The sequence below is a fragment of the Peromyscus californicus genome, unplaced genomic scaffold (genome assembly GCF_007827085.1).
Source record: "Peromyscus californicus insignis strain IS unplaced genomic scaffold, ASM782708v3 Scaffold_7__1_contigs__length_154581171, whole genome shotgun sequence".
NCBI lineage: Eukaryota > Metazoa > Chordata > Mammalia > Rodentia > Cricetidae > Peromyscus > Peromyscus californicus.
In genome coordinates this window covers 27,404,321-27,423,188 of record NW_026294595.1, presented here as the reverse complement: position 1 = coordinate 27,423,188, position 18,868 = coordinate 27,404,321, and the positions used below count along the sequence as shown (strand labels likewise).

The 18,868-nt window shown below is 36.1% G+C and overlaps 1 protein-coding gene across 3 annotated transcripts in view; it reads right to left on the bottom strand.

The window, feature by feature from the left end:
* The window catches only part of Epc2 (enhancer of polycomb homolog 2), a 114,739-nt gene that overhangs the window by 22,688 nt on the left and 73,183 nt on the right, over positions 1-18,868 (bottom strand). For all 3 annotated transcript variants that reach the window (XM_052724161.1, XM_052724160.1, XM_052724162.1), the window contains exons 3-6: positions 18,080-18,225; positions 7,338-7,544; positions 1,476-1,624; positions 522-654 (exon numbers count right to left, since the gene is read on the bottom strand). In XM_052724161.1, the coding sequence (XP_052580121.1) occupies positions 522-654; positions 1,476-1,624; positions 7,338-7,544; positions 18,080-18,225 (635 nt within the window). The remainder of the gene's footprint in view (positions 1-521; positions 655-1,475; positions 1,625-7,337; positions 7,545-18,079; positions 18,226-18,868) is intronic.

The following is an 18,868-nucleotide window of genomic DNA, read 5'->3' as shown; positions in this document are numbered from 1 at the left end:
CTTCAGGTCAATGCTTATTTAAAGCTAAACTTCTTAAAATGAAAGGTCTATGAAGTTTTACATACCCAAATTAAATAGTACTTGAATATAGCAGATGAGCACTAAATAAAAAGCCTTCTTTAACCTAAAAATAAAGTGTTCATCAAGGCTAGCTCTTTTACTGGGAATAAACCATGTTCCAGAATACAGAGGACTTTCTAAAGTCAATCAAGGTATGTAACTGGCAAATGCTGGTTCTGGCAATGACCCTGTTCTCTAGAGAAGCAGACAGCACATCAAAACAATGCATTTTGGGAGACATGAACTCAAACTGTAATGTGACACTTACTAGCTATGATCTAGAAGTCACAGAGGTAGAGTTCTTGAGGGGACTAATGGGTCAGCTGTATATAAAAACACCCATCAAAGCAGTGGCATGATAATAAAAAAATAAACAAACCCATGCTATTTACTGTCTTCCTTTGCCACCACATTATGTAATCAATATTACCACCCATGATTCTCTCCAAAGAATTATTTACCTTAGTTTTACATTCTTGAACTTTGTGGTGGTTTCCATTATGAAGAGTTGCTGGTGTGGCATATAACTCTTTTTCTGATCTATTAACTTTCACTTCATTAAGGATTTCACCCCCATAATCTCCCAGATGATATCTTGAAAAGATAATAAAGTATAAGAAAATAAAGCACAGTTTAATGATAGAAAAATATATTAAAAACTATGACATTTTAAGTAACTGAATGAGCAAAAGAGAACTATCAATTTTGGGGGGTGGGAAGAGATGAGACAGAGCCTCAAGTGTGCAGGTGGCCTCAAATTTGCTTCAACTCCTGATCCTCCTGGGTCAACCTCAGCTGCTAAAATTACAGGTATGTGCCACCAAGCCTAACTTTAGGATAGCAGATTATTGTTAAAGAGCAAAGTTACAGAAACAAACAAGTTCATAGTTGAGATTCAGTTAAAAACACAACAAACAAGGAACTTGAGAAATGACTAAGGCATATAATACATGACTTTCTCACCTAATGTATTTTATTAAGCACTGGGACTATTGCTTAGAATGTTTATTTCAGCATCACACAAAATTTCCTAAAACCTAATGGAACTTCAGTCTATTTAATTATGCAGGAGAATACTTTGTAGATCCTAATTCTTAAGAATAGAAACAGGAAATTTCGCCTTTCAACCAAGGATTTCCATTAAACAGTGTTTAAGAAAAACTAATACAGAGAAATGGGCAAGATAATCCCTAGGTTTTGTTAAGAAAAGTACAAAGACTCTGACAATATCTAAAAAGATCAATTCTCTATACCAAAATGCCCCCAAATGAACTATAAACCATACTAATCTAATTTTAAAAACAACTAGTAACTACAAATCTTAAAAGGCAGAAATGAAATTCTATTATATCATCGCTATCTACGGTCACAAAGCCTGGCTATCATGGCCCTAGTACAAACAGGGGTAATGGTACCTTTTCTCCACGACTTCCAATGTTAAGTGCAATAATTCCCTTTTGGTTTTCTCTCTTCTCTTAATCATTTCCAAAATCGTTATGGCTCTGCTGAACTCCCGCCTCAGCTTCAGCATCTTTTCATAAGAGGCTTCATCATTCTTACGGTTCTTTTGAAATAATAATTTTAAAGAATAATGAAATTATCCATGTTTCCAGTTTCATTTAACAAGCTCTTACTAAATCTCAATTATCCTATAACTTTTAAATTATTAAAATAAACAAATAGCAAACCCAAGCAAACCCAAATAGCAACTCCACAAGAACTTACCTGTTTAACTTTGAAAACTTAAGTACAAGCAATGTTCAGAAAAATAAAAATGTTGATAACTAATGGCACAGAAAGAATAATTCCAATGTAGAAAAAAATCCAACTGACATAAAACATAGCATATAAAAATTATAAAGTCCTTCTACTGTAGTAATATGCTACCAAATGATAAAAATAGTCTCACCAAGATCTAAAAAGTAGCCCACATGAGCATCTAACCTTGTATCTATCCATCTAAATCTGTAGGGGGGAGCTAAAAGGTTCACAGCAATATAATAATGCTGTAGGATGGTCTTTCTGTATGCTGTGAAAATGTGTTTTGCTACCATTGGTTAATAAAGAAGCTGCTATGGCCTATGGTAAGACAGAATAGTGTCAGGTGGGGAATCCAAGCAGAGACAAGGAGAAGAAAGCAGAGTCAGATGGAGAGGTTGAGAGCCGCCCAGGGAAGCAAGATGTAATGGAACACAAGTAACACCACAAGCCAGTGGCAATACATAGATTAACAGAAATGGGTTAATTTAAGTTGTAAGAGCTAGTTAATGATAAGCCTGAGCCATACGCCAAAGTTTGTAATTAATATAAGCCTCTGTGTGTTTTCTTTGGACTGAGTGGCTGTGGGACACAGGAAATCTTCTGGCTACACAATATAATCAAGAACAATGACAAAATTTCACTTCCAGCAACTCAAAAAACTGAAAATAGAATATTGAACACCTAAAGAAATGGATTCTCATGCTTCAAGGTATGCCTCATTGAAAGGGATGAAAGAGGTCTAGCAAAAACTTTAGACTTCAGAATATCGCTAACTTCTTACCTATAAGCATAAAGCATAACTTCAACTAAAAGATGGCTTTGCTGTAATAAGCAGCATTCATAAGACTATAAAATCACCAATGATGTGTGCTTTAAATGTCCCCATAGTGTCTAATTTATACAGAGCCACATTTAAACAAAGACCTCTAATACTCCTCAACTGGCAGACAGACCTATACTTTAAGCAATCTTTTCATTCTTAACAATTGGATATATTAGAAAGAATCTAGTCTAATATAATCTAAAGGTAGTTTGCAGAACAGTTTTAAGCAATTTTGGAGAGTAAACAGGAAACAATAACTTGTAACTGAAAAAAATTAACATGATCAACAGCAAACATTAAAGTGCCTACTATTCTGCTAATACTGTATGTGCTTCCCAGATATGTGTATACGTATCAACACATGTAAGAGACAAAGAATCAAAAGATAAATATTCATGAGGCCATATCCACCTAAATGACTCTTCCTAACCTTTTCTTTCCTCTGCTGTGCCCCTTCTACTCTTCAAAAATTTATTTTGAAATAATTTCAGACATACAAAGTTACAAAAATAGCACAAATAATACTTTCCATGGATATTTAACCAGATCTCCCAAAGGTTTAAAGTTTAACTAGCTTTTTATCTCCAGTTAGGTGTATAAATATACATAATATTTACAGTATTTTCCAAATTTGAGATGAACAAACATCCCTTAATATTGTAATCTGCTTTTACAAAAACAATGATGTCTTCATATAATCACAACACAGTGATCAAAATCTGGAAACTAAGATCAATAGAATATTAGTGAGACTAATATTTTTATTTTCAAAATTAATTTTTTTGCAAGTCTGACTCAGGATTAAACACTGTTTTTAGTTGTTATACTTCTAATACCTCATTATTTGGAAAATTTCCATTTTTCTGTGATCATCATGATCCCCTTTTTTAAATGGAGAATATTTATTTTTGTAGTGTATTCCTCAATTTGAGTTTCACTGATGTTTTCCCATGATTACATTCAGGTTGTATGTTTTTGGCACAACTACCACAGAAATGATGTTGACTCTGTCTCACACCCTATCAAGAGTTAGGTACCACAATTTGTCCTATTACTGCTGATTACTCAATTAAGATGGTGTCCGTCAGGTTTACCTATTAAAATATTCTTTTCCCTTTTAAATTAACCTAATATATTGTATAATTACATAAGCATTGTGTGTCCTTAAAATTTCCCTCATTAGTTTAATGTTCAATGGTTCTTTCACATGAAATAATTATTAGTATTGTGCCTGCCAAATGGTGAAGTTTAAACTGTTTCTGTTCATTGTTTTTTTAAAGTTTTGATATCTACAGAAGTAGTTGTAATGAATGGATAAAGAAAATGTACATATACATAGTGGAAACTTTTTTAGCTATAAAAATGAAATCATATTTAAAAGAAAATAGACAAAATTGGAGATCAATATATTAAACAAAATAAGCCAAGATGCAGAAAGACAAATACTACATTTTTCCCATGTGTAGAATCTAGATTTAAGTTTGTGAGTGCACAGATGTGTATATGTGTGGTTATGAAAACAGAAAGAGGATGAATAGATCTTGGAGGGGGTGGTAATACATGAGACATGAGGCATAAGGGAAGACTGTGGTGGTTTGAAAGCAAACGGCCCCCAAAGGAAGTGGCACTATTAGGTATGGCCTTGGAGGAAGTGTGTCATCGTGGGGGCAACTTTGAGGTGTCTTGCTCAAGCTTCTCTCAGTGTGACTGTCAGTCAACTTCCTGTTGCCTGCAAAATGTAGGACTCTTAATTCCTCCAGCAGCACATGTGCCTGCATGTCACCATGCTCCCTGCCATGAGGATAATGGACTGGACCTCTGAAACTGTAAGTGAACCCTCTCAATGAAATGTTTTCCTTATAAGCGTTGCTGTGGTCAAGGTATATCTTCACAGCAAGAATAAGCCTAACTACGACAATCTGCAGGTGTTAAGAGGACCAGCAGGTGGAGAACAGTGTTAGGAATGGGGGAGATAGTATAAAGACATACATGAAACTTAGGTTTGACTTAAAAACATTCACATGTTTCCAGTCTCTGTCTTAATCTCCCTTTTAAGTAAGTATGGGCTCATGGGCTATTCTGTGAGCTATGATTCATTACTCTCATTATTTTGATGCTTAAACTTTCCCAGCTCCCTTCAGGTTGGCTCCTGTGACCTACTATGGCTCCAATGTTTTCATTTTCTTGCACAGCAGAATCTTTCTCTCAGGTTTATCTTTATACTTCATCACCATTAAAAACAACAGTTCACACTGATACTGTTTCTATTCTCTTCAACTGGCATTTCTCTCCAGTTTCTAACTCTTTACCCTTTCTGTAACTGTCCCTGCATGGGGCCAGCTTATGTCACTTTAAAGACTTTTTCATTTATGCTTTATTTTATCTTAACGGTATGTGTGTGTGCAGTTATGTGTACCATGAGTGCAAAGTGCCGACAGAAGCCACATGTGTTAAGTTAGCCTGGAGCTGAAGTTACAGAAGTTGTGAACTGTAAACCAAACTTAGGTCTTCTCCAAGAGCATCTCTTCCAATATGCTCTAACTGCTCCATCCCTCCAGCTCCTCAGGATTAACTCTTCTTATTGCAGCTATATATTATACTTCTGTACCTACCATCAAATCCCTAGGGAAGTGCTTTTCAAACGACTGTCATTTGGAGTCAACTGCAGATCTTTTTGTAATGGAAGATGATTCACAGGTGACTGATATGCACAGGCAGAACTGTGAACCTGGGAGTTTCCCTTCCCACCCAATTACATTTTCTGAGTCAGAGGTAGACAGATGGCACAGGCAATAAGTAAGACTGTATCTCTGTAGTTAGCATATTAAATACACATGCTGATTAGGACTTTCTAACCAGTACATTCAGATAAGATCATCTGGTGTAAAAATGTCCTAAAGTACTTATTAATATCCGAGTTAATTTTAGTTCAGTGAGTTATAGTTAAATTCTAGACTGCCCTGCAAACACTGCCCTGCAAACAGTAGTCCTTCTGGCCTCTGCACAAGGTCTAAGTGTTTTTAAGTTTAATGAGGCAAAGAAAGGAATCAAGGCCTCGTTACCAGCAGTATTATCCCTATATGTAGCATTCTGCCCACCTCTCTACCTAGTGTATGGCATGATCTGTGGAGCACTTTCCCATCTTTCTCATTTTGAGACACAATATGCATTTGTTAATAGCACACAGTGCATGGCAGGGATAATCCATCTGGTCTAAAATCGGAGAGAAGAATGAAAAACAAAGAGTACTGAAAAGGAAAATGCAGTACCCTGCAGAGGAAAATGAAAATAATGAGCTAGACAAAAGACAAGAAGCAACGTCAGGAAAAATTGGTATTGGTGATTGACATGCCTAATTTAAGAAACAGTTACTAGTAATACATTGCACAATACATTGCTAAAAAAGAATAAAGTATACTTTTATATCCAGAATGTCACTTATATGCAAATAAATCATCAATTTCAAGGATTTTACACTAAAGGAAGCACAATACTACTTTCTTTGCAGAAAAGATTACTAATGGTCATGTTTATTATGTAACCCAAATGATGACACTGCTTTTAAAAGGCAACTGGTACTTCAGATTTTCAATACTGACAAGTCTCTTTCTTCACAGCCAGTCCATATGTAAACACAGTTACTGTGTTCACAAACTTAGTTCATCTTAAAAAGTCTTTTCTAATTAAGATGTTATAACCTCAAAATCCTTAGTTCTTCTCAGTTAAGACTGGGGTGCTAAACTGAGAAATAGGTCTGTGCTAGTGACAGCCATATATTCTTGGGAAATCCATCCTCTTATGTTTAGGAAAATCACATTCATAATTAAAAACTCATACGAAAATTCTAGTTATTAACGAGTAGGAGAGTTTTTCCTAAAATATACAAAATCCCTGCATCTGTTGTATTTCACAGCTGTTATGTTAACAGCTGACGAAGATAAGCTTTCAATGTTAGCAGAAACAAGAATCCACAGAAAATGCTTTGTTCCAAATTATAATTCTTCAGTTTTTATCTTAAGTGTTCCTGTTTTTTTGTGAAGTTAACAGAATATGATACCATGTGTAGTATTTACTGTTCCTTATGATAAATGCAAGCCAGTGAACAATCTCCTGAAACAATACTTCCATTTTATTCTATATCATATCATACCACAGTATGAAATTTTATTTCTCTTAAATTCTGATGCATACTTCTGGAATTCAGATGTAGACATGTCTGTCAATTTGAAATTTGACACAACTGACAATTAAGAAGGTGAGAAAAAGATGCCACTGTTACTTTTGGTAATTTCCAGAACAGGTTTGAAAAACAACTCTTCCTTACTTCCAACAATCCCAAAACTCAGAGGCAACAAGATCATTTTCACTTTCAAGAACAAGACTACCATTTCAAAACTCCTCTGTAACCAAGGAAAAGTAGTGTTCAGCTTCTCAGCTTCTCAAATGAAGTGATTCATGACTGCATGTATAGTTAGTTCATTGAGGAACTCAAAACCTGCAAGTGTATAAGCACACACAACTCTTCCTATGGCTACAACTGAAAGTCTAGGGCGAGCTTAACAAATACTGTAAACACATGGTGAAAAGATCAACTGAAAAGTAGGCTTTCAGTCATCAGTGTCACTGTGTTCAAATGATGAATGGCAGTAAACACTATCAAGCCACATTCAGTTAAATACAATGCGGACATTACCTTCCGAGTCTGCATTTTCTCTGTTCTCCTCCGAAACGCAACGTAAGGATCATTGTTGGTAGAGCCATCTCTTTTCTCTTGCTTAATCTGGGGGATGAGGGATGGCCCCCTGCAGTTTTTCCGTTTCCTCACCCAGTAGTCATATACAGCTTTAATAAGGTAATCGTCTTCATTTAGCAGCAGTTTTGCCTCTTGAAGTGTTACAAGCTAAACAGAAAGCACAAGATGTCACCAAGGGCAATGTCGACAACAAAGTCAGGTTAAACTACAGCAACTGGAGAAAATGTGATTCATTTCAGTAATTACAATTAGATATTGGGGTGGCTGGGAAAACATAATTCTATTCAACCTAACAAAAAAACTCATAAGTTGGGATGTTATTTAAAAAAATTAGTATTTTGCCCAGGGAGGTAGTGGCTCCACTATTTAAAATATTTGATAAGGGCCTGGGGAGATGGGGTTCAGTGAAGAACTACAACTAAAAAGGCAGAGAAAGAAAGAAAGCAGGTGTCAACCTCTGGACTACACACACCCACACATATACTCACAGAAATACACACTCTCACATACACACACACACACACACACACACACACACACACACACACACACACACACACAAATTAAGTTGGACGAGTGATACCTGGAAAGACTACTATTGATATGTCTTGTGTAAATGTTAGAAAAGAAGATACCTAGAAGCCTTAAAATTTTCTGATATTAGAAGATTCTACTATATTGAAGTTTGCTAGTTTCAAGTTTATTAGTATCTATCTGTTTGGTTTTCAGTAGAAATTAGAAGATATGAATTTCTTTTTATCCACCTTCAAAATATACTATAACTCACTATAACTATTTTGAAACTGATAAATAAAAGGGCAGATTTCAACATTATGCAATTTTGAATCCTTTGTATGAATTACATATAAAAGTACCCTAATAGTTGAGCTGGCTAAATGCTAGAAAATTCTTGTTCTCAACACTCTTTGGTTTAAGATACTGTTATAATGTTGATGTATCTCAAAATAAAATGTATAAAAATTTGCTTAATCATATACACTGCCTTGCTCCTTAAGAAAACCAGACCAGTCACTTACTTTTTAACAGGAGGGGGTGTCAGTTACTTACAATGAACTTGAAATTAGAAAAAGATCATGTCATTTTAAGGCTGGGAAGCCTTGCTGAAGTAATGCCACCCAAGCCACATTAGAGGAGTCCCTTTTCACAAGTTGAGATAGAACCTAAGACATGTTCCCTAGAAATCAGAAATAGCTGGGCGGTGCTGGCACACGCCTTTAATCCCAGCACTCAGAGGAGGCAGAGCCAGGTGGATCTCTGTGAGTTTGAGGCCAGCCTTGTCTACAGAGTGAGCTCCAGGACAGGCAACAAAACTACATAGAGAAACCTTGTCTCGAAGAACAATAAATAAATAAATAAATAAATAAATAAATAAATAAATAAATAAATAAATAAAATAAATAAATGAATGAATGAATCAGAAATAAGCAGAAAGTTTTCTCACTAATATTATACATTTATCTATATGTTACATAAAATCATCTGAAAAAGACACGACTCAACAAATAAATTTCTCATGGGAGTTCCTGTATTGACGTAACTTTACAGAATAAATGTACTGAGTGAGCACTGGGCTCCCCAAATTTATGTAGTGACTTTTTGGGTTGATTAACTGGTCTATTATAATCTGGCTGCCCTACCATACACACACACACACACACACACACACACACACACACACACACACACACACACACACCTTCCTATTGCTACAACTGGAAGTCTAAACTAATTATGCTCAGGTTGCTAGGACAGGAAAAATACTGTAAACACATGGTCAAAAGATTAACTGAAGAGAAGGCTTTCAGCAGGTCATGAATGTCACTGTGTTCAAATGACTAATGATAGTAAATGATAATGATAGCATTCAGTCAAACCATTAAAACCTTGCTGCATCATGATCTTTTTCTAATTTAGAGTTCATTGTAAGCAACTGACACCTCCATTACATCCTGCTAAACAGCTAATTGACTGGTCTGATCTTCTCAAGGAGCAAGGCAGTGTATATGATTAAGCAAACTTTTATACATCTTATTTTGAGGTAATCAGCATTATGCTGGCTGAATTCATAAAGGAGAAACAAACCCCTTAATGCCTATGTCAGAGCTCTTAAGGAAAACATTTGTCACAGACTTGACAGTATCTTGAACCAGGGGAGTGCTGAGAACAAGAAGCCAGCCTGAGTACTGGGTTTACTTTTCTATCTGTAATTCATACAAGGAAAAGAATATACTGATAATTCAACTCGTGTATTCTAGGACACGTGACAACTGAGTATAAAAAAGGACTAGTATTTCTAAACACGATTCTAAACACACAATTTTAAAAATTATGCCTATTTAAGCCGGGCGGTGGTGGCGCACGCCTTTAATCCCAGCACTCGGGAGGCAGAGCCAGGCGGATCTCTGTGAGTTCGAGGCCAGCCTGGTCTCCAAAGCGAGTTCCAGGAAAGGCGCAAAGCTACACAGAGAAACCCTGTCTCGAAAAACAAAAACAAAAACAAAACAAAACAAAAAAAATTATGCCTATTTAACTTGTATGAGTGTATGTAAATGCAGGCCTGCACATGCCACAGCTCCTGTGTGGAGGCAGAGGACAATTTTCAGGAGTAGATTCTCGATTTCCATCTTGTTGGGGCAGGGTCTTGTTTCTGCTGCTGCACTGTGAACTCTAAATTAACTAACATGTGAGCTTCTAAGTTATTTCCTATCTCTATTTACCTACCACCCTATGAGTATCAGGATTACACATTTAGGCCACTGCATCCGACTTTTTGAACGAGTTCTGAGAACTGAATTCAGGCCATCAGGCTTGTTTCTTTTACCTGCTAGCTATCTCCCTGACCCTCTAAACACGATCTTATGTAGCTGCAAATTATTAAAAGTTCTTGGAATGGTAATATAGATTCCTAAAGTCTACAAGAACAGGACTAGAACAAGAACTGAGCTTTCTGTCCCATTTCTTCCTTGCATATCCATGTGTCCTTGGGAGAGTGTAGTAAGTGAACTCAGGCCCTAATGCTGACTTGGCGAGCGCTCATCTACTGACCTACACTGTTAGTCCAGAACAGACTTCCTGAAGCTTATAAAATCCTACCTCCTACTGACAGCGTTCCAGCATCACTGGCAGTTCTCGTGTTCTGGAGGCCAGGAGAAACGATGCTGTGCCATGCTGTGTGCGTGCCAGCTGTTGGATCATTATGTTGCTGATGCTATTTTGCAATCTTTGCTAATTAAATCAAAAACTTAGTCTAATCTTAGAGTGAGGAGAACAAGAGCTCTTTTCCAGTCAGGCAGACCAATAGTGAGATTCTTATGCCACTCTATGTGACTACTTCCTATGCTCCCGCATGCAACAGAGGACTAAATCACCTCCGTTTATCCCTCCTTTCTGGTGCTCTTTTTACAGCTTGCAATGTTTTTTTATTTTTTATTTTTGTCGTCTTTTTAAATATCCTATATTACAATTAACAATTTAACACACAACTTATAGTTAAACATTCTGACATTTTTCCAATGTCAGCTATATTTTCCAAAAATCTATAAAAATCAACCCCCCTGACATGTATTTATGCTTGTTTGTTTATGTGTAGTCCTGGTTTACAATCTGTCTCAGCTCCTCACTGCTGCTATTACAGGTAGGCACAATTATGCTGGGCTTTTCTACCACATTGAAATAATTTTTAAAAACCTCTGTCACTTAGCATGCATTTTATTCACCAAAAAGCAGTGGAAGCCAGCAGTGATTGGCGAAAAGGTCTGTAGTAAATGTGTTACTTCGGAGACATTTCTGAGCTGCTTGGTCACCTGGGCATCAAGAGACAGGGAGGAAACTCCTTACCACTGGGCTTTCTTTCCTGACCACTACAAGCTCTGTGGTATCAAGGACCATTTAGTTTGCTGACAGACTTTAAAAACCTAAGGCCCTGCAATTTCAATATATTTTGAAAAGACAAATAAATTACAAAAGAAAATTAAAGTTTTTTTTTTTTTTAATTTACCGAAGTCAAATGGGAAAAAAGGAAATATCATCAGCTCAGCATTAGTTCAGATTGGAGAGAAAGGGAAAATAAACTAAGATAAATTGTCTAGCTAAAGAAACTCACAAAATGGAAATGAAAGCAAGACAAACACACAGCTGAAAGAGAATGGGAATTTAGGACAGAGGACGGTGAAATGAGACACAGGCAGAGTACTACAGCAACTCTTCCTCTAGGAGAGCTTGCGTTTCTTCTCTGTGAGGGGGACTCTGCTACAGACCGGCTTTGTCTTCCCTCTCTTCTTCCAAATCACTGTCATCATCGATATTACATTGAAAGTGTTAAATGGGACTTTTCCACCTTATGTTCTCCAAGAATGAAGAACAACACTTGGTTTACAATGGGCAGAGTGAAGGAGTGACATGAGTGTATGTAGATAACACAACAAACATTTTTCACTTATCAGATGACTCCAAATGTACAATACCACACAATTATGGAAAGCCAATGTGAGGAAAAAATACCAGCATTTAATTAAGTAGAACTATATACCTTAACACACTGAGTATTCTACAAGTATAAAAATGAAGAAAAAGCATTATTTTTACCCAGGGTCCAGAAAATGGAAAAGGTCTTCAAACCACAGTAATGAAGATCTGACGGAATCACAACATCTGAGACAGGATCCCTGGGAAAGCGTTGCAACACCAGCCATGTACTCTTTTTCACAGGACATGTGTCCAAATGAAAGACTTGCATTTCAATTTTAAGCCTATTTATGCTACAGCTAAAGAACTTAATATGCTCTTTGTTCACAGGAAACCAAAACTAATCCATTAAAATCATACGATTGCCAAGCCTAGTGGCAAATACCTGCAATCTCAACAGTTAGGAGGTAGAGGCATGAGGATTAGGAGCTCCAGGCTAGCTTGATCTACATGAAAGCCTGTCTCAAAACAAAATAAAACATACACCCCAACTAGCCAAACAAACAAATCACACTATTCCACTTATCTCCATATTTGAGATAACTACTAAAGAAAAATCCGTGTAATCCATTCTTTCATTCCAAGCTTTCACTATAGTTTTCATTTAGGAAAAATTTTCTCCTAGCCACATACTGATAAGATTGCTGTTGTGTTAAAACCAACCTCTTCAGCAATGTGAACAACACTGGTTTTCCACCACTACAAAGTTAAAACAAACCTGGGTATAATAACACTTGGAGCTGTAGTGGAAATTATAAACACTAAATTTGAGTTATTTTAAAAACTAGATTACTTGGGGGCTGAACAATGGCTTTGCAGTTAACAATATGTGTTGCTCTGCGTGGACCCTGGTTTGTTTGCCAACGCTGACATGGTGGATCACAACCATCCCTAAGTCCAGTTCCAGGTGATCCAATATTCTCTTATGTCTGCAGGCACCAGGCATGCACATGGTGCACATACAAACACGCAAGCAATACTCTGTGCTCATACAATTTTAAAACTCTAAAAGAAATTTAGAGTCTCTTTCATTGATTTGATAACATACATGTACTAAAAATATCACACCATACAGTGTGACTATTTAAAAACTACTTTTTGACAGCCAAAGAGAGGACTAGACAACAAAATAGCTCTTTTGTCAACATATTTTTCTTGAAAAAGAACTATTTAACTATTAATGATGCTCTAGGAATCTTCCCAGGAAGATGCCAGAGCTCTAGCTTCCCTTCTATTTCTGATCTCATAGACTCTGGCAGGAATCTAGCATCAGAAAAATAGAACTGATGCACATCCCTGAACTTCAGTATAGATTTTGGCTAAGTGGAAGGAGCAGGATAGAAGCTAGTGTGGCTACTTTTACAGGATGTGATGATGATGGACTTTAATCAGCTGTAAAATATTTAGTAAAGAACCATCAGACTGGGGTTTAGACTATGCTTACTAAAACCACAGTATTAGAAATGTAGATAAAACGGCATAGGGCATTGGGGGTCCAGAGAGTTGTGTACCTGGAGTCAGGTGGAAGACAGTCTTTAGCAAAAACCATCTACTATTTTTTTTCTCTTTCTTAAGAAAAGTTTTTAATAAAATAGCAACTAGCAGAATGGAAGTCCAGATGAGAGAATAAAAATGGAAGAGGTGGAAAAGACAGTATCACTTCAAAACAAAATTGCTGGTTTCATTTAGGGTATACTTGGCTGTGGATAGTTATAAAAAAGCCAATCATTAAGTACAATGCTGGTCACCTGGATGAAAGATGATGTCCTTAATTAAGAAAGAAAGGGAGACCTGAAGAATGGATAAGGGGTCTGAAAATGATGAATCTGAAGATTCTGCTATGTTAGAAATGTTCTAGAGAAATAGTTCCTGGAGCTTAGCAGATAGAGACAGAACTTGAGGGCCAGCAAGAAGCTGATGGGAACTTAAGATAAAAGAGTGTGAGCTGAGGCTAGGACACCAAAGTGAGTATTAACACACTTGACAGAAAAGGCAATGGAAAAAGAGAAAACGAAATCATCAAATGTGGCCAACATCACCTAAGATAATACAGGGAAAGATACTGATGTGAACCTCCTTCAACATGGGTTGAAGAGGCTCCTGGATGACAATCTGGAGACTACTAGGAACTTAAAGAATTCAGGACTGTGAGTAAAAGTTTATGATAAATGTAGGAAACACTAAGTATTTCAAATTATCTTTTCAAAATTTATATATGACAAAAAGAGAAAGACGAGGTGGAAGTTTGTTGAAAAAGATGAGATTAAACAAAAAGGTTATCTTGGAAACAAAGATCCATGGGTACTGTCTTGAGCAGACAGACTTAAGAGATGTAAGAAAAGAGAAGTAAAAATGAGATAAGAAAGAAATGTAGTTATACAATCAAATCAGGAAGGGCTGGGGATAAAAGAGGATAAAGGAGGTATGGAAGTAGGAAGGCAGGAAACTTCAATTCATGGGTGGTGGGTCTCTGTTTCCCCCACATACTGACTGTCAGAAGCATTGTTTGGGACAGGGGTGACAGAAGGCAAGAAGTAAAGAGTCTTTCTAGGGAAGGTGTGCTAAGTGGAGAGCAGTGTTAATAAGCATGTGAAAATCAGGTGTTAGTTAAAGGAGGTAACAGGCTTTATAAGGGAAAACATTAAAAATGATTCTAGAAAATGATTACTTTAAAAAATTGGGCATAATTCACACACCAGCAATACCAACACTCAGCAAGTAAAGCAGGGGGAACTATAGTGATTTTAAGGCCAGCCTAAAATACATAGGTATATATGAAAAAAGAGAATAGCCTTCTGTTTTACAAAGTATTTTATTAAGGTATTCATACTGAGAGGAAAGTCAAATAAGAGAATGCCATTTAAGGCAGCTTGTGTCAAAACAACAACAAACCATTTTCACTTAGAAATGACTGCAAATGTACAAAGAAGCTTGAAGAATAAACCATTTCAAAGAACACCTGCGTACTTTTCAGACCTAGACTCATCCATGTTATCTTTAATACTTCTATCTAACCTCCAACAATTTATAATTTTGTCAAGTGATTAAAAAACGATCCTATCATTTTCCCCTTTCCAGTAAGAGGTACGATCTAAGTTCAGGCATTAGAATTAGCTGTCATGACTGAAAAAAGGATTTTTTTTTTTTTAAAAAAAAGATTAGTTGAGTTTGGGTAGTCACTGCTAAGACATGTTAAGATCATCCAGGATGGGACAGTTAATTTAGTCTTAGAAGGGTTTTAAACTTGAAGGGTTTTGATGGAGATGCCAAGATGTTTTATGAGAAAAGGGAGAAAAAAAAATCCTGAAGCCCGTCAAAGAAGTCAAGGGCAGAGGTACATGGCTTATTATATCCATTAAAACCAGTACTGAAGTGATTTTACCCCCAAATGCACAGAGCATGAATACTGAGAATAAAATTTCAACAGATCAGCTATACTTCCAGCACACAAGGAGGCTGCCGCCAACCCGAGCTACAGTAAGCTCCAGAACAGCCTGGGAAACAAGGGGAGAGGCCTTGCCACAAAGAAAGAAAACAACAAACACAGTTCAGAGAGAGCAAACTGGGAGGGACAAAGCTGTCGCACAACACTGGAAACAGTGTTAAGAAAAGAGGAGAGCTTAGTAGTAGGGAAATTTCTTAGTGGACACAGGCCCTGGGACCCATGTCTAGCATCACAGAGAAAAAGGACAGGTGAACACAGAAATAAGCAACAGACAGAGACTGACAGAAACCACAGCATTTGCTAACTGTTCTCAAAAATGACTTCAGTGCACTGATCTCCAGAACGACAGGAGCAGAAACTTTACCTGTCCTTTTAAGTTTTTCCTCTATTAACCTAACAAATACTAGTTTACTACAAACTCAATCCTCTGCCCTGTGATGCCATGCTAGCCCCCCAAAGGAAAAATGGGAATGAATGGAGTGGGGAGTTAGGAGGACAGCTAGCCTTTTGGGTCTGTAAATCCTTAGTTCTGCTAACAGGATCTTATCACAGTCCTCTGATGACAACTCTGCCATTAGTTCTCTGTGCTTTCAAGTAGGTGCTGCCATAGGCCCTCTGTTTAGCAACTCCTCTGAAGGCCTAGAATCTCATTCCTAAGCAAAGAGGAAACAAGATGGCACTGAGCATATGTGCATAGTGAACTGCCAGGTGTGTGCCTTTGTTTATTTATTCTGTTCCTACTTGAATAATAAGCTGCACAAAGGTAGAGCTTGTTCATGTCTCATTCAATGTCATCATCTATTTGTTTGCCTAGACACTAGGCAAGTAACCCATTCAACAGAGAACAGAAGACTTTTGATGCTATGATCTCAGCCATACCAAGTGAAATTCTAAGCCATTATAGAAAATAGAATAAATTCTAAAAGACTAGTCCAGCCTAGATTTGCTGGGAATATTTGTATCTAAATGGACCCCAGAAACTGTTTGATACCTGTGGATATAAACTCAGGGCAACTGTGAACACAAACTGTGACCACCTTTTAAAACATTGTCTCACGTTTCCCAGGTTAGTCTTAAACTGGCCATGCTGTCAATCCTTGAACCTATAATACTTCTGACTACCTCTGAAAAGCTGGCGTTACAGGCACATGCTACCACACATGGTTATATGGCAGTGCTAGGGATCAAATTCGAGGCCTTGAGCATGCTTGGTAAGCACTTTATCAACTGAGTTTTAGCTCCAGCCCCAAAGTATGTTTCTTTTGACAGAACCCTGGGTATTATTTTCAGTCAAAACAAGTAATCAAAGCCAAGTAATTTTCCAATGGAAAGGCTTTGAAAATGTTCTGAAGAGCTGGTAATACCTTACAGCAGCGGTTCTCAACCTTCCTAATACTGTGACTCTTTAATACAGTTCCTCATGTTGTGATGACCCTCAATCATAAAATTATTTTCATACTTCATATTTTCATTACTTCATAACTGTAACTTTGCTGTTATAAATCATAATGTAAATATCTGATATGCGACCCCAAAGAGGTCATGACCCATAGGTTGAGAACCATCACCTTAGAGAGTTAAAGAATTTAAGTTGTAAGGGGAATTAACTTTTATAGGTAAACTGATTAAAAAAATTAAGACTCTATTGTATAGTTTATTTGCAATTTTCTTATATCCCTAACTTCTTTAAAAATGAGTAATTAGCACATTAATATACCACACAGGTACACCAAAAGTAATTTTAAAAATAGTTTATTTAAAAATCTAATTATGCAACAATACATCCTTTATTATAGTAAGCTTGCAAAACAAAAAATAGCATAAAGAATACAAAAATCCCCAATTACTTCAGCATCCCAATACAACCATTATTGGCACATTGTTGTATCTTCTTTTTCTTAATGTACATGTGCAAATATGTTTTACCCAAACCTCAGTTTTCTAGGTAAATTCTATATCCTGTTTTCAAAACTGAGTATCATGTAATAAATAATGTCCTAAGGTATAAGTCACTTTTCAAACTCATTATTTTTAATGCCTGCATTATATTCTACCATACAGGCAAATGTCTCTCTTCTAATTTTTGTGGTGCAAGGGAGATGATATCAGGTCTTAACACATGTTAAGTAAGAGCTTCATCATTGAGCTATATCCCCAGCAATCTATTTACTTTTCTGCAGAATAATTCCAGACACGAGGTCATTAAGTCAAAAGGATAAACACTTAAAATCTCCTGACATGTATCATTTAATTTTTTCTAGAAAGACAGTTATTTTAAATTCCTTGTAAAATTTTGGAATAGCTCACTAAGAAAATTCTCAATTACTTTGTGAATAATTTTCTAGAACTTAGCATTTTGAGTAATATGTAAGTTACTAAACTTTAAACTCACTAAAATAATGGAGATTTGTATAAATTTGGGCAACTGAGCAAGATTTAAGATAACTACCTCAGAAACTCAATTAAACAAAATTAGTTACAGAACTATCAAGAATATAGCAACTATGCAAAGGATCAAGGCACTATAACACTATTCTATTCATCTAGGAAAAGGTAAGAACATTATTCTCTATGCTCCTATTCAAGAAAATGATAAAGTATTTTGTTCACATAGAAATTCTAGGATGTCAAAAAAAGAAAGAAATTCAACAAACAGTAAAATGCAGCACATTCACACCATACACTTGGATGAGGAGAAGCAAAGGCGTTAATTGGTTTAATTATAAAGAGACACTTTTACATGGTACAGTACCTGGTTAGAACTGGCTTTTTCAAGTCTGTCAATCATAATTTCGAATTGCAAAGGCTTAATTTCCATCTTTCTGTTAAGTCTATTTAATAATGTCTCATCTTCTGAATCCATATCATAATCTGGTTGCTCGTTGTCTAGGTTAAAAGCTAGAAAAAAAGAGAATAATTCTTCAAACTGAGTTGAAATTATAAAGTTATACACACAAAAATTAGTTTTAGAGACTGTACAAGGGCAGGTATATTGCTTTACACATGACTTAAAGTTTGAAAGAATAAAAACATAAACTGAGAAACTATCTTTTAAAGTCCCCACATATATGACAAAACATAAAATAGTAGTTGTAATAGAGATGAACATGCCAGTGTAATAACATAAGAACTATGGAAGAACATTAAAAAATCTATAATTAAGCTTAGCATTCAGCATATAATACAAATCGTTGAAGATAAAATGTAAATAAAAACATTTTTTAATGGCGTTAGAATGGCAGGCTAGTTACAAAACAAATTAAGGCTAATTCCTACTCTTATTTAAAGCTAATAAATGACATATCTCACAATGTTTAAAAAAATTCAGATACACTAAAACAGAAGAAGAAATTGCAGGACATATGGACAATTTTAAATTCAAACACTAAAAACTAATTTAAAATTTTGACTCTATAAAATTTTATAACAATAAGTCAATATACAAAGAACTAAGGAGAAAAGTAACACATAAAGAGCCACTTTTCTTATGGTTTCTCTGAAATGTAAGAAAATATACTTAACACCTTAAAAAAAACTAGCA